At 43.3% G+C, this 23,140-nt stretch overlaps 1 protein-coding gene across 3 annotated transcripts in view; it reads right to left on the reverse strand.

Annotated features, from left to right (window-relative positions):
* The window catches only part of robo1 (roundabout, axon guidance receptor, homolog 1 (Drosophila)), a 327,637-nt gene that overhangs the window by 271,897 nt on the left and 32,600 nt on the right, over positions 1 to 23,140 (reverse strand). For all 3 annotated transcript variants that reach the window (XM_054742443.2, XM_070543614.1, XM_015950995.3), the window contains exon 2: positions 22,384 to 22,508. In XM_054742443.2, coding sequence (XP_054598418.1) covers positions 22,384 to 22,471 — 88 coding nt within the window. In that variant the 5' untranslated portion in view covers positions 22,472 to 22,508. The remainder of the gene's footprint in view (positions 1 to 22,383; positions 22,509 to 23,140) is intronic.

Here is a 23,140-nt window from a genome sequence, read left to right on the forward strand (position 1 = left end):
AGGAGCAGCAGATCTACTCTGAGCCCCTCACGGATGACCGAGCTTCTCGCCGCATCTCTAATGGAGAGTCCAGCCACTCTGCAGACCAATTACAAACCGTTTAATTTTTTATTTTTTTGCATAAAATAAAAACGGTTGTAGGTTTTTGTACTTATTCACTTTGTTCTACACATTAGGGTATGGTATTGGTAATTTATAAATGAAAGGCCGCCACCAACTTTAGAACCTGCAACCTTCTTGCTGCGAGGCAACAGTGCTAACAACTGCGCCACCATGCAGCCCAACAATGCCCAACATTCGCCAAAACACGGCAATCTCTGTGGATTTCCGTGACGTGCCTTTCAGGTGCCGTGATCTTTGCTGAACGTTTTGAAAACACATATTTCCATTGACCAAGCAGGCAGTGAAGATGGGTTTGTTCTTGTAATAATGCTTCTTTTTTTATGTAGTTTTGGTGCTCCGTACATCTGTGGGCTAACATTAGCTGTGTTGTTACTTTTTGGTTTCCTGTGGTTTAAGTAATGATTGATGTGTCCTTATCTTTTCTTCTGTAGGATTTTTCTTAGACTCTCATGCGTACTTTTGTCTTCCAACACGGTTTTTATTATCATTTCATAGTTATTCGTTACATCTAGGGCTGCACAGTATTAGGAAAAACTGCAATATTCGATAACAGTGCTTAATATTGCGATATCGATATTACACAACACTTTTATTGCAAAAATATGCAGCTGCACCTGCTACTGTATTAACAGCAAAACAACAAACTGTATGCAGTTTCTCAGTGACTTTAAAACATCACCTCCACCATAAAACTTTTTCTGATGCTCCAAATACAGAAAACATCCCTTACCAGGGTTTCTGAATATATAAAAACATCTGAAAATAAGTTTAAATGTTAAATAATAATTAACATCACTTAAATGCAGCAGCAAATTCTCTCATTGCTACTGAACATTTTCTCCACTTATGTGGTTATGATATAAGGCTGTTGCTGTAATTGGGAAGTGAACTGTGCTGGGCCAAACTAGGAGAATATTAAGATTTTCTGAGGGAAAGAGAAAAACAATTGTCTACCTTTCAGAAGAGGAACTGGCAAAAAAAAAAACTACATGGAAAATATGTGAAAATGTTTGTTTTTAACCCCAAATTTAACAAGTTTACCTAGATCTTAAAAAGCAGCTCAGATGATGAAACTGTAACTATGCTTCTGATAACAAGCTAACAAACTGAATTAAGATAACCGGCTAGCAGAGCTTCTGACTGACAGTTTATGTGCAGCAGCAAATCAACTATCCTGATTAACAAGGTTATAAAAGCTCATAAATGAAAAATCACTTTGATGTGTGGGGGAACTTTTCCAGACCCTCTTTAGCAGGGTGGGACTGGGAGGAGAGTGCTGTAGCCTTTTAGCTGGAAGCTAACTGGAGCCTGGGGCTAACATCACCACCCGGTGGAACACTAGCGACATGAAGGTGGGTTGGTTCACCGGCACGTGTCAGAGTCAGCCCGGTTATTATCAGCTGCTTAACGACACCGAGCGGACTCACGTTCATGTTTGAAAGCAGCGCTGATTCCAGAAACATCAGCACAAAGTGTTCGTTGCTCTGAGCCAGCATGACGAACAAGGGAACGGCGTCGCTAATGTTCGGGTGTTGCTTTCCATCCTAAGGGTCTACGTAGGGGGCGGGCGTATTACGTGAACGGACCCATCTGATTGGCCGCATATCAGAAGGACTACGTTTGATTGGTCAAATAATACTTCAGCGTAAAAAACAGAGCTGGTTTACAAAAAGCTGATGTATGACACAAATGGAAATGTTTGAACCAAACATTTATCGCCGTTTTTGACGTGCTTTGCGATGGGCCTATAATTTTTCGATATATTGTGCAGCCCTAGTTACAACTGTACTGTGGCTGTTGCTTTCCTTTCTTCTCTGGTGGTTCTGCTTTTTGGGACTTTTAGCGAAGTCGGTGACCCCACTAGCGCATTTAAAAGTTCAGCTTTTTGATCTCGGCCCTCGAGTTTTTGGAACGCCAGTCCTGTGGCTAGAACTTTATCTTCGTACGTTATTTATTAAAGAAGGACTACTGTAATCTTTTATTGTCTGACACAAAGCTAAAACGATACGAGCAAAAAGAAAAAGAGATCCCAGCAGCTTTAGAGGCACAGCAGAACTTTTCATGCTTGTGCTCGTAACCATAGCAGACATCTCATCAACTGACATTTCAACAATCACAGGCAGAAACTGATAGACTGAAGTTCTCAAACACTTAGGAACAGTTTGCTTTTGAAGCCATTCAGGCACAGAAACCTGGAGTAATATTGATATTACAGCAATAAAACCGTTTTAAAGCATACGTCAACCTTTGAGCGGCTGCTGCTGGAGGGGCGCCGTAACCTTCAAGCAACGTCTCGTGCAGCCGGCTCCACGGGGCTGATAAAAGTGAATGCTGAGTACACAGCCGCACCTGTGCAGCAAAGCCTGAAGGTTTGACAGACACAGGCAATAAAACGCAGCAAGACGACAGAGGCTGCTCTGCTCTCCCTCACGCTTACTCCATACGGCATGACGTTAATACGAGACAGGCACAGAAACAGACGGGGGGGAAGTGCAACATATGGATTTAAGGAGGCGAGGTGAGGGGGAAGAAAGGAGCGCAGCAGAAAGAAACTGACACTTGATATCAGTCACCTGAACGCAGGCAGGGTTCCACCACCATCAGCACCATCACCATCGAGCTGTCGGCTCAAACAAATGAGCGCTGAAAGGCAGAACATGCGCACGCGGGTGTGTTTGAGTTGACCCTCACACTTCTGAGCAAATGGGAGTCGCCTTTTCCTAAACGCTGCGACCCGGTGGTGTGAATTTAACCCTCAAACATGATCGCTGTCATAGGTGTCCTTATTCAGGCATTCATGTGACAGAGGCCAGCGTCCTCTCGGCATCCTTGAGCGCCTGTGATGGGTACCCAGCCAATGACTGATCACCCACTCGTTTCCTCTTGTCAGCACTTTCGCTCATCCAGCTCGTCATCAGCGCTACGTGGTAATAAAACCAATGTCAACCCGCTGCTGGTGAAGTTCACACGAGAGATAAGGGTAGAAAAATCTTCCTTCCTCGAGCTTTTTGTTCTAAATTACTTTCACACACACACACACACACACACACACCTGGAAGTCATTTAGTGCTGACGGCAGGTTCTTTGCCTGATTTAAGCACTCATTAGGAAGTTTTGCTGCTTTAAAGTCATTTTCCATTTTATCGTGAACTGTCTTTGTTTCTAAATGGGAATGATCGATTCAGTGATGCTATTCCAGAGCAATAGGAGCGTTGTTTCTATGTAAAAATTAGGGAGATGGGACTTATCACATGGACATGATCATCAGAGCGGTCACGTTGCCCATCAAACATGGGCTCCACGGCTGCTATGACCACCTGGCGTCTACACCGTTCATCCCTGAGTGAAAAGTTTGATTTCCATGTGAGAGTTCAGGAGCAGACAGCAGTCACGCATCAGGACGCAGAGATACAGAACCGCCGTTCTGCTACAATCGGCTCTATTGGAGCCCATTTTCTTTTCCTTATCTTTCAGCAATACTCATGAATAGATGGAAACAGGAAAAATTCCACTGAAAGTAATCTTCTCTCCCAATGTCCACTAACTTCTCTTATCCAAATTATTATGTGTGCAACAGACCGCGGGATGCAGGAACCCAGAGTGTCTGTGGAGATTACAGGAGTGCAGGAGGAAAAACAAAAGGAGGAGATAAGGAGAACTCATAAAAAACAGCAACATTTCATTTCCTTAAAGCACAATAAATGCCGATGCTGCGTGGTTGGATACCGTCAGCCTGGCTCTGGAGTTACAGCTCACATCGCTCAGGGGAAGGGAGGGGTGAAGAGGTTCAGATGAAATGCCTTAATCACTCCAGGAAACTTTTAAAAGAAAATTAAGAAATAATTTTTTATTAGAACCTCTCCCTGGACCGCCACCTCGTCATGGTGGAGGGTCCCAGTGACCCTAGGAGCTAAGTCTGGTAGGATCATCCTTGGCAAACAGATTCTAGGTGAGGAATCAGAGAAAGGGCCGCCCAAAGACTGTTTATGATGAACAGGAAACACTGCAGGGATTATGTTTTGTGGCTCGCCAGGGAATGTCATTAGGATTTCCCCGGAGGAGCTGGACCAAGTGGCTGGGAAGAGGAAAGTCTGGGCCTCTCTCCTTAGGCTGCTGCCCCCGTGACCTGACCCTGGATAAGCGGAGGAAAGTGGATGAATGGATGGACTTTTTTTTAAGAAAATGGTGGCAATTACTGAAATATTTAGAGGCAGCAGTAGCTCAGGAGCTAGAGCGGGTTGCCTCATGACTGTGTTGGTGGTGTTCAGAGGGGCTGATGGAGCAAAATGGCAGCCTTGCTTCTGTCGGACCACCTCAGGACAGCTGTGGCTACATAGTAGCTTTCCATCACCAGCGGCATGTGAAGGTGAGTGCGTGAATAATAAAAAGTGCTTTGAGTGTCTAAAAAAGCGTTATATCAGTCCCATCATTATAATTATTTCTATTTGAACATGCCTAAAGCTGTGGTCCGTAGCATGGTGACATCGAGGAGGAGGAGATTTTCACATTTGAGAGGCTACAGTTCCCTCCCCTTCAGGAAGAAGCTGAAACCCACACACATATCACACACGTGCACACAGGCAGCCTTGTAGCGCTAACGGACGAGCCAGGGTTTCCTTTTGCTCCTGCTCAGACGCACCTGATTCTAACTGCTGAATCCTCTCCTCAGGATCATCGGCTTCTGCAGGAGCTGCTGATCACTCGGTTAAATGAAACCTGTAACGTTCAAGCAGGGAAATGTCCAAAACAAACAGGCGTCCGGCACTAATGTTGTTAGCATGCCTCTGCTAACGCTACAACAAAAGTCTGATGTAGCATAACAGGGTATCTGCAGGTTTAAGGGAGCCAAATTTAAGACTTTTTAAGACCTTTTTTAAGGCCACTTTGACCAAATTTAAGCTATTTTTAAAATTAAATTTAAACTATAATTTCCAGCTATTGCCTGGAACCGGTGCTAACCACGTCGTGAACGTGGGATTAGCCATCCAGTTACCATTAAACTTGCACTTCCCCATGGCGCACACTCCCGCTAGCTTAACCAGCTAATGTGCTCATCTAAAAACAGCCCCCTTTCACAACCAACTGAATGTGTACGGTTCCGCTTACGCCAACATCGTACACAAAAAATGCTGAACACTAACTAGAAATTCATGAAAATTTTTATAGAAATAAAAGAATCTTGTTTTTTGGGTCTTTGGTAATTTAAGACCTTTGGAAACTGGATTTAAGGATTATTTGTCATTTTTAAGGATTTTCAAGGCCTTAAATTTGGAAAAGCAAATTTAAGACTTTTTAAGACTTTTTAAGGACCCGCGGATACCCTGCATAAGGTTGAATAAGGCTTAGCTAATGACTTAGCTCCAACAGATAAATCCTTTTTGTTCCCCTCCCTCCTCTTCCACAGCTAGCTTGAAGTTTAGAGACTCACAATAATTCAATGCAAGTCCAGTTAGCATTTAAGCTAGGTGTGTGTGCTAAGCTAAGCTGTACGTCACCCTTCAGTGCACGCTGGGAACTGGGAACTGGATACACAACTCTACTGGGCAACACTCTAGGATTGGGTTACCATAGAATACCTTTTACCATAGAACAGGGTCAGATAATCACATTTAATCGGCTGCTTGTTTACCAAAGTTAAGAGTTAGACCAATGGTTCCCATCCTTATTCACGAGGAACCCCTTCCTGTGTCCAAGTCAAGCCAGGGCCTCCAACCCCAACTCCTACCGACATGCACACAACTAAATGTGAATAATTACAAATTTATACAGACATACGGAGCTGTGGCTCACACACAGAGTTTAGATTTTACTGTTGGGAATGTCAATGGGATTATATAAATGTAATTTATTTAAAATAATCTTATTAACCTCACAACCTCTACACAGACAGAGTTATGGGGACCCCCTTGGAGGGTCACGGACCCCAGGTTGAGAACCACAGAGTTAGACTATCAGTTTAATAAGAAAGATATATATATTAAATATATCTGATATAAGTACTTCAGGCTGAAGTAGTTTTAAAATAATCTTGTGTCTAAAGTAGAAGAACTGTTCTCGACTACTATTATAACAGCCGTTTCTGGTCATTTATCTTGGGTTTTCTAGGACCTCTTATGGGTTAAGCGTTCCCTCTTGGCTCCACGAACATCTTCATATTCTTCACTTCAGCCCCATCATCTAGAGACGCTCTACAGGCATCGTGGAGGAAGACTTCAACAGGTCGCTCCAGCTGCCAGGACGCTGCAGCTTTTACTCAGATGAAGCCGGGAGCGCTTCCTCCTCCTCTTCCTCACCGATTGTCCACATGTCTGAACCTCTGTGTCTCATGACAGTAGAAGCCAAAGCGATGGAGACAAAAGGCAGTTTGAGGATTAATTCAGCAATCACGTCTTCTTTCAGGACCCTTTCACATGCAAAGCAGCAGCCCGCGTGTTGGGCAGAAGGGGACGCCGACAATTACGGCCTCACATGGAGCCACCGCCGGAGAGTCACTCTTCAGTCTGACTGACAAATGAAAGAGCTGAAATAGCCTTCATTCAAAATGGCCACTTGCCAGAATAGGAGGATCGTCTGCCGTATCTCGTCTCAGATGGGAAATGGAAAAGATGAGCGTCCATGGGAAATTGAGCTCACAATTCAGCACGTTACAAAGGCCATTTAGGCTACATGCAAAAGAATACCCCGTCGTCCCGCCGAGGCTTTAAAGCTCTAATTCAAAAGAGCAAAGTTTCAGAGCGGATTTGCATCCAGCTCGTCTTTCCACTGAGAAGTTTCCACACAAACGATAAAAACTCACGAACAAACTGGGTAGGTGAAAACATCCAGACATACGTTTAATGGGAGGTTCGCATGATCGCTGCCAACAGATTTACTGTTTTCTTCTAAGGGCACAAATATAGATTCCCAATAATGAATGTTGCCGAATTTGTTTGCAGGTTTTTCCACTTTCTCCGATCTGCAGAGCTCGTTACACAACAGCCAACTACAGCAGTACAGATGAGGCACGGCTGCCGTCCTAACCCCAACACAGAAGGAACTTTTGGTATTTTTTGGTATTTGCTTTGCAATTTACTCAACTCTAAAATTAATTATAAAATTAGTACTGTTTTTTGGTAAATAAATGGTAAACGGCCTGTATTTGATATAGCGCCTTCTATAGCCCTGGAACCCCCTAAGGCGCTTTACATTTACCCATTCACACACATTCACTCGCTCGTGTCCCTTTTTTATATAAAGAGGACACATTATAACTTTATTTAGTAAAAATGTATTGTCCTATGGCCTTACAGGAAGCAATTCCAGTTGTTCTAATCTTGAAATTTTCTATATGTATCCTTTCAGGGCTCTGCCCCTTTAAGAAAATAAGATGCAGGTGGCCACGCCCACCCCTCTCCACTCAGGCTGCTATGAGCTGAAAAGCTCTCATAACTGGGAGGGGCTCAGAGAAGAGCGGCTGCTCCTGCAGGTGAGAAGTGGTTCTATCAAACAAAGGAGATGATTTTAGACTTCAGAAGAAACAGGGTGGAGTCAAACACTGTTTCCATCATGGGAGAAGAAGTGGAGGTGGTTGAGGAATACAAACACCTTGGAGTTCACCTGGACAACAGACTGGTCTGGAGAAAGAACAGCGAAGCTGTTTACAAGAAGGGACACAGCAGACTGCACTTTTTGAGGACGCTTAGGTCCTTCACTGTCTGTAGCAAGATGCTGCAGATCTTCTACAAGTCTGTTGTTGAGAGTGTAATCTCTTCAGCCATCGTCTGTTGGGGTAGCAGCATCAGAAGCAGGGACCTGAAAAGGCTCAAGAGCCTAATAAAAAAGGCTGGTTCTGTTCTGGGGACGACTGTGGAACCGCTGGAGGAGATAATGCAAAGAAGGATTCTCCAGAGAATCAAGAAAATGATGGACAACCCTGAGCATTCTCTTCACAAGACTGTCCGACAACGGAAGAGTGTCTTCAGTCAGAGGCTTCTTCAGTTTGGCTGCAACACTGACCGCTACTGGAGATCCTTCCTGCCAACAGCCATTGTAATATACAACAACTCTTTGATGACTTGATTATTATTATTATTATTCTGAGCTACTACAGCAATCAGTTTCCCTCTGGGGTTAATAAAGTATTTTTGAATTGAATTGAATATTGTAATTGTGACATCACAAATGGGGACTTTTTGAAACAGCTCCTTTTGGGCTCATAATTCCTAAAATTAGACACAATCAGAAAACCGATGGATGGATATGTTTCATGTTTTGAGTGTTTATGGAGGCGGTAGAAATCCAAATGGCAACACAAAACGAAACAAAAGGTGAGGTTTGTTTTTTAATATGTTCCCTTTAAAGCTAAATCATTCTGACCGTGAATATTTCTTCAGAGCAAAAGAAATTCTGGAGGCAAGTTGATGAAATTCCTACAAATAACAAGAAAAGGAACAACTCATGTTCAAATCAGCACAAATAAAACATTTTTATCTGCATTTAAGAAAAGTTTTATTAACCCTTTAGTTTTATTAATGCCATAGTTTTTTCAGTTAAATATAACTTTTTTATATCACTATTTAAAGTGACATTATGGAAGTGTGACAGCCAAAACATGTATAGAAATAATAAATGTCTTCTTCATACATTCTCCTGCAATGCCCTGGTCCTGTAGAATGAGCCCTGGCATTTTTACTGTGATTGCCTGTTTTTCTGTAAAATCACAGAAAAAGAGAGATGCTCGGGTCGAGCAGGCTGCTTCATGCGCGTTCACGCTCAGGCATCGCCCGAAGCATTTGCTATCCGTAGCTTTAGCAGCAGAGAGAGAGGCAGTGCCACTTTGTCGCTGTTCCTAACGCCTAGTGACAAAGCTAGCTACATTTCTGAGGACCCTTAGCTACTTTCTGTAGAACTTTCTTCTAGATATTTCCTGCTAATTAGCAACAAAATAGCCATTTTCACTCCGAACCGTTTTTTGAACGTTGTTTCAGCTGTCATCAAGGATATAAATGTTACAGATACCAGAGACGTCACTGGTGCTTTAGTTCACTCTCATGCAGAAGACCCGGGTTTGATTCTGGGTGTGAACATAGTTTATTTAGAGTTTCTTTTTTACATTAATGGTATATTTTTTTACAGTAAGATGCCCAAATTTTTATTTGAGACTCGCCGAACGGCATTGAATTCACAGATAAAAAGATGTGGGTTCAACTTTCATTTTGGAACAATTTTTCAAGCAAGGGAAGGGAATGATCTGAGCATGCAGGAGGACTGACCCATCATAAACCTTTGTCGGCTGTGCTGAAGAGAAAGGTACAGAACCACATTATTTAATTAATTAGCTGCACGTTCTCCTGTCCTCTGTCCTCCGGGCCACACACGCGCGCACGCACACGCACGCACGCACGCGCGCACACACACACACACACACACACACACACACACATACACACACACACATACACACACACACATACACACACACACATACACACACACACACACACACACACACACACACACATACACACACATACACACACACACACACACACACACACACACACACACACACACACACACACACACACACACACACACACACACACACACACACACACACACACACACACACGGGACTGTCTCAGCTGTTATTTTCGTTAAGGAGTGTGCACGTACAGCATGCGCGCCTCGTGCACGAGCCTACTATTGAAGCTGCCGTTACGCTTTTGGCCTGAGGGGGCAATCACGAGCATAAAAATTCAAAACTCCGTAAAGTCCCTTTAAAGAGTTTGTAGCTTAAATCTGGTTATAGATAGAGGAATATTGTAAATTAGAAAAGTCTTCAGTATGAGCCAAATTTTGTGATAGGAACAAATTCACTCACATAATTTGCATATTGTGACGTCATCAGGAGGCAGCCATATTGGATTGCATCACATTTGCAGATTATTATTTTTTTATGTTTTTGTCTCATTTTCTTAGTGTTGTTATTGTTTATGATACACTTTAGACCGATCTGTACCTTAAAATCTACATTTGTAAATATGGCTAAAATGTTACCAAAACAACAACCAAACTGTGCAAAATTAGCAGAACTTTTATGTCACAACATGAAGGCATCGGAACACATAAAACATGACAGCTGCAGGAAGGAAGAGCAGGTCTGCTTTTACGCAGGTAGCCAGAGACACTGCACAGGTATATAAATAACAACTAGTTGTGTGTGAGAGCACAAACAGCTGCAGGGGGGTGCTGCGCTGCTGCAGGAGCACAAACAGGTTCTTTAATGGAGAGAAGGATGTGAGGAGAAATTCATTTGTGAAATGACACTCTCCCACAGCCCTAACCCCATGAGAGGGCTGCTGTGGCTCCGAGGATGTGTGTGTGTGTGTGTGCGTGTGTGTGTGCATGTGTGTGTGTATCAGTGAGTGAAGGCCAGATTGAGGAATGAGGTGAAGAGATGCAGAGGTGCCTGTGTCACGTCTCTATGGAAATCAATAACTCTGCTGCATACACACACACACCTTATCACATCACACCCAAGCACGAGTTTCATACGCTGGCTGGAGAGCGGGGACGACAGGGCGGCGTATGGAAAAGAAAACGTGCAGCTTCAGGATCTGTGACTCACAGCCAGATGTATCTGATTTAAATCCGACGCCTAACAGTAATGCCTCTGTGATTCGCTGTCCTTTTATGCTGCGTTAGGAAATGATGAACGGAATTCCTAAAAGCAGCAAACAGATTCAGAGTTAAACACACAAAACGAGAATGCTTCCTTATTCTGACTGGCAAATCCCTTAAAGCAGGATATTTAACGCCAAGTTGAACGCATGTTTCCACTTTAGCCGAGTCATGATACTACCGAGCTTTAGGGGGTGAGATAACTTTCAGATGTTCTTGTCACTTTTTGAGGTTGAAAGTCAAGGATTGGAGATTAAAATGCAACATAATCTGTGACGGGGGTACATTTGATGGGTTTATTTCAACACATGATAAAGTAGTCAGCATATTCTAGTATTCCACTGTAACTTCAGACTTGTTTTTGTCTGTGCTTTGACCTAACACTGCACCTGCATGGGTTCAAAGCCCTAAATGTTGGATTTTCACAATAAAAGTTTAAACGGTGACTTGTTGTTTTAAGTGATGACACAAATGAGCCTCTGCCTCTGAGTGATGGAGGTGATGCTCAGTGCCTTGCTGCATATTTAACATTTATATTAATCCTCGTTTCTTTCTCCACGTACGTTTGAGGCTCTTTTGACGTTGGAAGCTGCACATGTCTAATACCCAGGAATTAGCTTAAATGTTGCATGCAGTTGTTAAGTTGTTTAGAGGAAAGCTCTGGCATCACAAATATGCTTAGGAGTAGGGATGGGTACCTTTGACATTTGAATCGATTCGGTACTAATTACCGGTACCTAGGAATCGATACCGGTACTTAACGGTACCAATTTTTGATACTTTTGAGTGTTTATTATTTTAATTCTCTTTTATAATTAAATATATATTTTTCTCAATATATAACAATATTTGATAAATATCATGATAAATAACATTCAAATGTTTGTATTTTAACATCGTCCTTGTAGCTTTATAAGCTGATAATTAAACTGAAGCAAACATCTTTACTGTGAACTAAATTTACTGTGTATCTTCATTCCTTCTGCCGTCCTTTTTCATTTGATTTTTCCTACTGGGAAGTTAGAATTTCCGAGGAGAAAGCGAACGCACCATTAGCTGATAATAACGGTGGCAATGGAAGCTAACATATCAAGCTAACGTTATCTTAAACAGTTTATTTAGCTGCTGGAGCAGATTAAAACGATGATGCCTCACACTTAGATCGTTGTCGCTGGTTTCATCTTCACCCAATCACCCGTCACATTTAGTAAAGTGAAGCCAAACTTTAGAGCGCATTCATGTTTTTCTAGTCGGAAAGTCGGAGTTCCGAGGAGAAAGCGAACGCACCATTAGCGAAACGGAAGCTAACATATCAAGCTAATGTTATCTTAAACATTTTATTTACCTACCGGAGCAGATTAAGATGAGGATGTCTCACTTAGATCGTTGTCGCTGGTTTCATCATCACCCAGTTACCCATCACATTTAGTGAAGTGGATCCAAGCTTTAGCGTGCGTTCTTTCTACCATGCTGCTCTGTTTACAACTGGCTCGCAGCGACCGACGACATAACGCTCTTGCGCATGCGCAGCTGTCTAGGCAAGTTCTCGTTATGAAGGACGGGTACCGAAACGAGGCACCGTTTCAAATGACGTGAATCGGTGCTCAGTCGGTACTATGGAATTCGGTTGGTACCTTAAAAAGTACCGAATTCGGTACCCATCCCTACTTAGGAGGGGCAAAAATATAATAATTATTATTCCACGACGGCCTCGGATTTTGGAGAGATCTGGTTCATTCTGCAGCACCAACAGCCTCCATGTTTACCAGACACGCTGCTGTGTGACAGTTTAGGGAAATTTCCCGGCGAAAAACAAAGGAAGACCCCGGAAGTGATCAGCTCACAGCGATTGTTGAACCAACATAAATGCAAACGTGTTTGTTTGTGAGACATTTTCTGATTGGAAGTGATGAGGTGGTGTCCCAGAGAGGGTAGGGCGGTTGTCTGCAGATTCCTGAATCCAGTTGTGAACTCCAGCTAAATAAATCAGGAAGCGCCACAGGAAGGAGCGCGACCAGGCTCATCCTCCTCGACACGCCCTCTCACCTAACCGTTACCACTGTGAGTGCAAGGTGAATCCACGCTGGACGCACGTGAAGCTGCAGCCAAATGTGTGAAATAGGAAGCTGAAGCTTATAACTGGAATGCCTCAGAGCCAAACGCGAGTTTATTTTAAATGTGTGAAGACAGCCTCCTCATGAATGGCAACAAGAACCCAGAAACCTCCTAACTGGGAAGAGAAACGCCGATATGAAAAAGAAACAATGAAGAAAAAAATCTGAACAAATGCCCAAATTTCCCTGAGCAGATTTTTCATCATTAAATGATGGCCTGAGGGTGGAGCGCCACGAGGAAACACTGGCTTGCACAGCGCTCTGTAATTAAATGGTGGCTGGACGGTGCAGGAGGCAGACAGATGATAAGCGCTAGGTGCTGCTGAGCCTCGGGAAAGGAGAAACGTGTCACACGTTTAAACAATATGGTGGGCTCTTTATTATCAGTCCTTCCTGCTTCCTTCACAAACGAGATGGGACACAGATCGCTGTTATTTGGGATGGCAACCCAAGGCTCCAGAGCAGAAATACGTTCAGATGCAAGTCGTGACAGGAACAGAGAGTTTTAATTGGTCGTCACCATAAAGGACAATAATCTCTTAACTTTATTATGAAATATAGGATAAAATATCTCATATTCAGTGGAATAATACCAGCACACATTATCAATGAAAAGACAAAACCTGATACAAGTAAAAGGCACGGACACCTGCAGCTTCAGCTCCCACTCTGCAGCATGGAAACAGCAACAAAGGCCCAACGCTGCGACAACTGAAGCCTACAAATGTTAGAAGGGAAGGAGCTAGGGATGAGCCGCATACTCGTTTCAGTCGAGTATCCGGTACGGATAAAGCATTTTTGACGAGTACGAGCATGGAACGAGTAAAACTCGTAAATATCTGTAATCGTGCTGAAGGAAAATCCTCATTGGGTAACTGACTGTCTTCACGCTCTGTGATTGGCCAGTCAAATAGAGCGCCCGCCCCTCCCTACACACAAAACTCTGCAGCCGGGAGCTCACAGCTCAGTCCGCGTCCGGTCCATCCACGCACACGCACGCGCTCGCACACACACACACACACACACACACACACACACACACACACACACACACACACAGTAACGGATCTCTCTGTGCTTGCTTCACTGCTCACGTTTCTTCAGTACTCCCTATGTTTTCTTCAGTTTGCTTCTTTTTAAAGTTACTTTAAAGAAATTTAAATTTACTTTTTTCGTAACGTACGTGGTGGATTTGACAAGACAGAGCTGAAAACGGCTCGTGCTGCGTCAGTCACTGCCTCCGCTCCGGTCGGGTTTTTTTTCCTCTCTCTCCTCTTCCTCGGGATCCACTCCCTCTTTCCTACTCACTCTCTCTTTCTTTACTTTTTGTAATCACAATTGTCTATTTTTTGCTTATTTTAAATATATTTTAATTATTTTCTAAATTATTTTTTCTATTTTACATGTTTTGTTTTGTGAAGCGCCCCGTGATTTTTATCTTGAGAGGCGCTATAGAAAAAATCTTTTCTTCTCTCTCTCTCTTAATTCATGCACTTAAATATTAATGTTCTGATTTTATTGAATAACTTGTTCTGTAATAGTTCCTTTACTATTGTGATCAAAAACATTTAATCTCAACTCTGATGCTGCTCTGTAAATAGTTTTCAAATAAACAATACACATAGCAACTTCTGATCAGACTTAAAATAACGTATTGATGTAAACCACACCCACTTCTGGTTAAACTACATCCACTTCTGGGTTAGGCCACGCCCACTCCGAGTACAGATACAGATACAGACAGTGGTGTACTCACTCATCTCTAGAAGGAGCTATAGTCAACTAAACAGAGACAATCTCACAAAAGGACCCATAGAGCGGATCATCAGTGTTTCTCCCAGAATGCATCACAGGATTAAAGCTGCTTCTGTATGAAACTGTCTTGCTGTTGCCATCACCGTGAAAGAGGGAGTAGAAGCATCGGCAGCTTCACACATGAAGGTGGTGACGGAAAATAAAGATTTCACACCAAAAGCAAATGCCTTGCTGTTGCTACGGTTTCCTTGCAGCTAGGTGGTTGCGGGTTCAACGTCGGGCTGCAGCCTTTTGTGTGGAGTGTGTGTGTTACCCCCATTTGAGCGTTACCCAGTGATCTCATGGACTACAAACACGTACGGTAGATTAATCAAAAACGCTTAAGGCTGAACGAACAAGGTTGTTTCTACATCAGAAATGGGAGCAGACGAACAAGGAAGTGAGCGTCCGGCCAACAGGGCAGGTTGGTGACGGCACGGGCCTTTATTCAACAAGACAAACATGATTTTAAATTTATTGTCCCTTATTTTAGGGCGAGTGTGACCGGTTGTCCATCTCGTCTGTCCCCATGCGTGGCCTCCTGATGGACTCAACTCCCTTTCAGAATATCACCCAGTCCATGGCTTAGTTTCACTTCCTGCATATGCACACATGGGCGACGGTGGCACAGGGGTTAAGTACTTGCCCTATAATTGGAAGGTTGCAGGTCCAAGGCCCGCTCAGTCCTTGGGCACCCCACCTTGCCTGCTAGTCGTTACCACATTCTGTTTGTGTAGATCGATACGCCTTCATTCCTCGCCGTTTTCACCAGGTTCTCTTGAAAATGGCTGAGAGTCGCAAGAGAAAAAGTGTCTGAAGTCTACGATAAGAAGAGAAAGGCCTCCGAAGTGAGAAACAAGACCAGAGTTTTTTTAGGAGACTCTTTTCAACGATGACGTATGCTGAAAGCGATGGTTCAGCTCCCCTGTCGCCGGTTTTCTGCTCGACGGGTAAGCTAAAGGTCAACATGCCATTTGGAGAAATGTTTTTCAGCAACACCTTCTCACTCCCAGCACGTCAAAAACAAATGCTTGGTCAGGCACTCTCCGCGTCAGACCCCTGACGCCAAAAGTGCCCTTTTTCGTCACTTATGTAGGAAAATGGGTTTTCCCTTTTTTGACTGCAGATCCCAATGCAGCGTAAAACTTACGCAATGGGATTTCCGCAGCCGGGGCACCAAACAAGCTCATTGTACCTCACCCAAACCTTATCCTCTTCTTATTTAACCTTCCCCTCACCTCTATCCTAACCTTAACCATCTTGCTAGCTAACACGTTACCCTTACAGTGACCAAGCGTTTGTTTCCCACATAAAATTAGTTGGGTTTGGACCGAGGCAACGCGAGGGGGAGGTTTCAACTACCAAGGTGGAGGTTAGAAGTAGAGGGTATTTGTAACCTCCCCCTCGCCAGATGGTATGTGTGGTAATCCCAGTCAGGAAAAGATCAAAGACAGTAACCGAGCACTATTTATTTAGCACTTCAAAACCTTTAACATTACAGCCTCGTTACATGCCACAGAACTCCTCATATTGTTCTCCTGGCTTCTTCCAGAACCTTCTACCCCTATAACCAGAACAGACCAACCATAATACACAAACCAAGTACATGGTTTCCCCTAGCGGATAAATCAGATTACAACGGTATGTTCTAACATTACCCCTAGCCTGGGCGGCAAATCCGAAAATTCACAGTCAAAATGCATGGGAAACACATGCTTGGTCACTGTGAGAGTAACATTTTTGGTAGCAAGAGGGTTAAGGTTAGGATGAGGGGAAGGTTATAAATAGCAAAACGTTAAGGTTTAGGTGCGGTTAAATGAGCTGGTTCGGTGCAGCAGCAGCAGATTTCCCATCGCGTCAGTTTTACGCTGCATTGGGATCTGCAGTCAGAAAGGAGAATGAAACCTTTTCGTACATAAGTGACGAAAAAGGGCATTTTTGGCGTCACGGATTTGACGCGGAAGGTGGCTGACCAAGTGTTTACTGCTAGAAGAAGTTAGCTGTAAAGCCTGATTCATGCTTCTCCGTCAGCTCCAACAGGGAGAGACACGCACGCACGCACGCACGGAGACATTTTGCCCTCAACCTTCTCCATCTCCTGGAGAGTGTTGCAAAGCAGTTCCCCGCCAGGACAACAGAGGGCGTAGCGCTGTTCTGTGGTATCCTGTCATGTATCCGGTCCAGGATAGTTTTTTTTTTTGTGTGTTTTTTTTTATACAAGAGACTTTTTAACGCAGACAAATTTGTCTCTCATTCTCCTCCACCTCTTCATGCGCTCGCCACCTCTAAACCCACATTTCCTGTCATTTCCGTCCACAAATAAAAACGCTTGCTGCGCATCTTTTCACTCCTCCAGTCACGGGGAATTAAACGTTCATGTTTTTAGAGTTTTTTCGCGAGGTATTCTTCAAGCCTCGGCTCTCTTTATGTTTTTGAAGGCGCAATGGCGGCGGTGTAGACGACAGCGGCGTCCTGACCAATCACAAGCTTGCGTTCTCCGTCTCGACGGACGGATGTTTAGAAAAGAGAGCTCGACTCTGTTCGTCCGTGCAGACCTGCTGGAGAGCCCTGCAAGGACAGATAATGGTGTTGAGTGTCTCCGCACCGACGCAGAGGCGTGAATCAGGCTTTAGGTTGGCAGCTACTTGGAAACAGAGCGTGCGCGAGGATAACTGGGCGTTCTCTCTCATGCACATTTTTTTCCAAACGTGGAGAGGGCGGTTCTTTCCTGATATTCAGAAACATCCTTCGCCACACCTTTAGACAACTGTTCAAGCTACTAATGCTAATTCCATTAAGGTAATACATTCATTCCCAAGCTGAACCCAAACCTTCCAGCTGTACAAGCTGTTGGTTTAAAAGAGTGGTGAAAGGCCAGACTGCATTAAGTTTCAATCATAATAAAACTATTCTGTGGGCAAAAGTTTAGAAAAACTGTGAATCGATGCAGAGTGATGCCAACGGAGATAAAATATGGACTTTCGTGCAGCATGTTGGCGCTGTGCTGGAAAAAATTATGTTGGCAGTTCAGAACTGAAATCAACGTGACGATTACTAATTGTGCATGATTACTAATTGTGCATCTTGAAAGTGCAGAAAAATTACTCGTAAATAACTGAAATGGCCACAGCACCCATTACTAAACCCTAAATCCAGCAGGCGTCTCTGAGATCGGCTCCAAGTCAGCGTTGGTTTCTCTGACGAAGACTTTCAATATATCTTAATGGAATAAGTTGTGCCATAAATTTTATTATTCTAGAGAAAATAAACATTCTGTCACAGGAATTTCATTACATAAAACGCCAAGTCTTCAATCTTCTCCGTTCTTCAATAACAGCTTATTCCCTTGAGATGAGTGTGTGTGTGTGTGTGTGTGTGTGTGTGTGTGGGGGGGGGGGGGGGGGGGGGCGCAAAAGTGGTGAAATGAGGGTTTTTCACCAAAATACAATTACTGAGTATTCTGCAAAGTGCTGTAAAAAGCAATAAGGAATCACTCTTAAATCTGGCAGGAGAGAATCGGACTGAGTATTTAATGTCCTGATATTTTAGTTTTGTTGAGTTTTTCATCGGCAAAAAAGCTTTTCCTGGCCTTTGCCATGGAAGGACTGCTGTTTTGCTGCCAGTCAGGCTTTGAATTCTCTCAACTGGGATTGAAGATGACTACAAGTATCCCTGAAAAATAGCAAAGCCTCCATGGACTCGTGTACTCCACGCCAAAGCAGACGGCTTCATTTCTTTGTCTTTTTTTTTCTCTTCAGCATCAAATTGAATCAGAGAACAGAGGCGACCTTCAGATATCAGCAGAGCCAATATGCTTAGGATGCATTTAAGAAAATGGCCACTGATCAAGATTTATTGAGTGGGGCTTCGGTGTGTGTCAGGACTGATACGCCTCTCATCCACAGAGACTCGCAATGTCAAATTACAATATGCGCGGGTGAGCGGGGAGGGTCTGATCACTTATACGAAACCCTAAAAGGATGTTTGTACACAAATGAAAAAGAAGGGGAAAATGCAGCCAAATGACACTCCGAGCAAGAGAATGTAAGGCTGGCCTGAGTGTCAAATAGGGTGCTTATAGTGCAGAACACTAATAAGGAAAGCGTCGGCAGGGCAGCGGCAGCAGATCCATTCTCCTCCGGGCTCCATCTTGGCAGTACCTGTTATAAACTTCCTCTGCCGTCTTGCACAATTGCTTCTGTAATTTAAAAAGGTCAGTGTGGCTCCTGTGTAATTCAATCCTCTCATGGTGCTGTATTAACCACATATTTAATCACCCTCGGGGTGGTATGCAAGCAGAATACTTAATGCAAAGAGCCACTGTGAAGCAGGCAGGCATGAAGTGTGTGTGTGTGTGTGTGAGAACAGTTTCACTTTGGTTGGAAAAAAGGGGCAGAACTGTTTCTGTGTGTGAAAGTTTCTAATAAAGCTAAATTAAATGTTCTGAGTGTTTTCCACCGCTGTCGGTACAGGATCTGCTCGGGTGCAAGATCGGCTCGGGGTCCTTCAACTGCCGATGACGTCAAAGTACAGCAAACCCACTAGGACAAAATACACTACACATCTTTATACTGTTGGAAAGAATTTAGCAGTTTCCTTATTAAAATAATGTTTCTTACGACGTAAGTTTGTGTTTATAATGGTATTTGTAATGGTTTTTTCTGATAAACTATAAATGTGTGTCTAATCGTGCTGCAGACACGTGTAGTCAATAGTTTTGCACTATAGTGCATTCTAGTTAAAATTTAAATTTTCTGCCTAAAACTGTCAGTGTTGTGCCGTTGTCAGGTAAAAACTCTGCACTGCATTTGAATTTAAATCGGCCATCGCCATTGGCTGAGAGGTACCCTAGAACGTTAGCTGATACCATATGATGTCACAATGTTGCTGTGAGCCTTTGTGTGTGTGTGTGTGTGTGTGTGTGTGTGTGTGTGTGTGTGTGTGTGTGTGGGGCCCGGAGGACAGAGGACAGGAGAACGCGCAGCTAATTAATTAAATAATGTGGTTCTGTACCTTTCTCTTCAGCACAGCCGACAAAGGTTTATGATGGGTCAGTCCTCCTGCATGCTCAGATCATTCCCTTCCCTTGCTTGAAAAATTGTTCCAAAATGAAAGTTGAACCCACATCTTTTTTATCTGTGAATTCAATGCCGTTCGGCGAGTCTCAAATAAAAATTTGGGCATCTTACTGTAAAATAGATGCATCATTAATGCAAAAAAGAAACTCTAAATAAACTATGTTCACATCCAGAATCAAAGCCAGATCTTCTGCATGGGAGTCAGACATCTTACAAGGTGAGCTACACTCCAGTAACATTCAAAGTATCTGTAACATTTACAGTATATCGTTGATGACAGCTGAAACAACGTTCAAAGAACGGTTCGGAGTGAAAATGGCTATTTTGTTGCTAATTTGCTGGAAATATCTAGAAGAAAGTTCTACAGAAAGTAGCTAAGGGTCCTCAGAAATGTAGCTAGCTTTGTCACTAGGCGTCAGGAACAGCGACAAAGTGGCACTGCCTCTCTCTCTGCTGCTAAAGCTACTGATAGCAAATGCTACGGGCGATGCCTGAGCGTGAACGCGCATGAAGCAGCCTGCTCGACCCGAGCATCTCTCTTTTTCTGTAATTTTACAGAAAAACAGGCAATCACAGTAAAAATGCCAGGGCTCATTCTACAGGACCAGGGCATTGCAGGAGAATGTATGAAGAAGACATTTATTATTTTTATACATGTTTTGGCTGTCACACTTCCATAATGCCCCTTTAAGAAAACAAATTAGATGTGCTTCAACATAAAATAGAACTAAAATGAAAAGACCAGAAATAGAAAACAGAAAATAAAAAGTGGTTTGAACAGAGTTCACACCGCCAAGGAAGCAGTGTTGGGAGTAACGCGGTACAAAAGTAATTAATTACTGTATTGCATTGCTTTTTGCTGTAATGTGGTAATGTAAGGCATTGCAGGGAAAGAAAATGGTAATATTTACTCGGTACAATTGTCAGTAACGCGGTAATTACAATGCATTTTTAAACCCGGAATCAAGTGTTCCTTAAAAATTCAAATTGCGGGAAACCCGAAGAAAGATCCAGTATCTGCATATATGACGTCATTTATGGACTCAGCTTTGCGGGCAGAGAGGACGCAGTGGTAACGGCTCAAATACTCCAGCTGCGTCCTGTACGCGGCCGCTGCAACATTCACAAAAATCGCTCCACTAAAACAAAATAATTCACTTGCGATCGTTCATATCAGCGCATATTCTCTGGTATTTTGTGCTTTTCTGACGTGCTTTGCCTCATCTGAGTTAATCTGTGCCCCGGTGATTTCAACTCATTGCTGCTGGAGCGCCGCGCATGTGAAGATCCCTTTGGCTGATCGTTAGAAAGTAGGAAGTCTAGGAAACTGTTTTTTCTGGAAGACGGAGAAAACACGCAGCATGCAGGAAGGTTAGAGAGAGAAAGGACCGGAAATTATTCAAATAAAATCAAGAAAACAAAACAAAGTGCTTGAAAAGAAAAAAATAGGTAGATTTATCCCCAATACACATGTTTACCAGTGAAAAGCAATAATATATAAGCGTTTAATATTTATACATGTGATAGAATCAGATCACCCCAGAAGTCAGTCCCACATCCAGGGCCGTATCAAGGCATTTAAGGACCAAGGCAAACATAGGCTTGGAGCCCCCACCACCTCACTCCCTGCTCAGATGGCCCTATAAGATGGCAGCGTGCTGAGAGTACAGATTGTTGTTGCTTTTATTTAATAAACAATCATTTTAAAGCACTGTTATTATATCTGACTGTTTTTAACAGCAATCCTAGCTCAGACGCCACATCACCTTCCACATGTATGTCATGAGCTCACTGAGCGTCACATTACCAGATTCATATTGAAGTTGTTTTGGTGAAAGTAACTTAAAGTAATGCAAAAGTAGTGTAATGCCTTACATTTTAAAATCAGTAATATTGTAATGTAATGAATTACTTTAAAATGAGGGTAACAAGTAATAAATAATGCATTACAGTTTTGAAGTAACTTGCCCAACACTGCAAGGAAGAATATCCCTTTGATCAGAACATTTCCTAAAACCACAGAAGAGTCAGAGATGAGTCCTACGTAGGAGCAACACTTTAAAGTTTCTGTTCGGATTCATTTAGGACCCTAGAACTGGTTTGTGGAGGTCTGCGTGGATCGCACAAGCAATAACATCATCTACTCAGCAAAGGAAATGAATTTTACCAGCAAGAGAGTAAAAGATGCACCAACAGCTTTCCATAGAGACAAACTACTTTGAGTATTTCATGTTTCCTGTGAGGTTAAGGTTAGACAGATCCACGTGGCAGTGGGTTCGGGCTAGCGACTAAAGCTGCAAACGCAACACGCACAGCTGGTTTCCAGCTCCAGTGATTCACACAAACATGTAAAACTCAACTACTGGAAGTATTTTATTATTCCTAGTTTATATTCTGTATTTTAATAATCAGGAAGCTATTTGTTGCAAAGTCAAAGTTTTTGTTTCAACAGAGCTTAAACGTTTCAGGTCATGATTGAATCTGACGCTGAAGTGATGGTGTCAAGCCTTTAGTAGTCAGACAGTCCCCAGATGGTTGATGAAGATGAGTACACCATGACGGGTTAGCCAATGGGAGGACAGGGGACTCCACAGAAACGTGAAACATCTTACCTGGGACCACATGAGCCTCCTCAGCCTGGGCCAGCCCCAGCAGAACCGCCACTAGGAGGGACGCGGCCCCTGACCAAGCGCCACGCATCACGATGCTCACTGACCTGGCATCACTAGATGTGAATCTGACAAAGAAAACAGAAATAAGAGTGTCATCATCAGGGTTTGAGGTTAAACTTGAATTAGAAATTATTCCATCGCTAAGGATTTTTAAGGATGTGTGACTGAATAAAGACTTCGCTCATTTGATCTCTGGGTCTATCCATCACATTTCTGCTTTGCTTCATGAAACTTGTCATGTTCAGCTCTTCGTCCATGAATGATGGCTTCCTCCATCTCCCACTGAATATTTTATCCTTCGGTCAGGACGTTGACCACATCAGTGTCCAGCTCAGGGTCACGTTGGATCTTTACCCTTTAACCACAGCTTCCTAGTTTTCCTTTAGCTCACATTTCTGCAATTCTGATCACTCTCCATCCAAACAGCATCCATGTTTGTCTCTCAGCTTGCATCTGAATCATAAATAGTTTCAAACCCCTAGCACAGAAAAGCACACTACAACACCTCTGTCAGGCTGATTTCAGGCAGAGACAAAGGCGTCAGCGTTTAGTGGTGTGTGTGAGACAATGACACCATGCAGTCATCACCTGAACGCAGTGACAAGAACCGTCTGGAGCAAGGAAATAAATCGGAGGATTCTCTGGATCAGCCATCTGTGGAACAACCTGTTCACCCTTGTTTGATTACATCCAGCAC

Source organism: Nothobranchius furzeri, chromosome 13 (genome assembly GCF_043380555.1).
Source record: "Nothobranchius furzeri strain GRZ-AD chromosome 13, NfurGRZ-RIMD1, whole genome shotgun sequence".
NCBI lineage: Eukaryota > Metazoa > Chordata > Actinopteri > Cyprinodontiformes > Nothobranchiidae > Nothobranchius > Nothobranchius furzeri.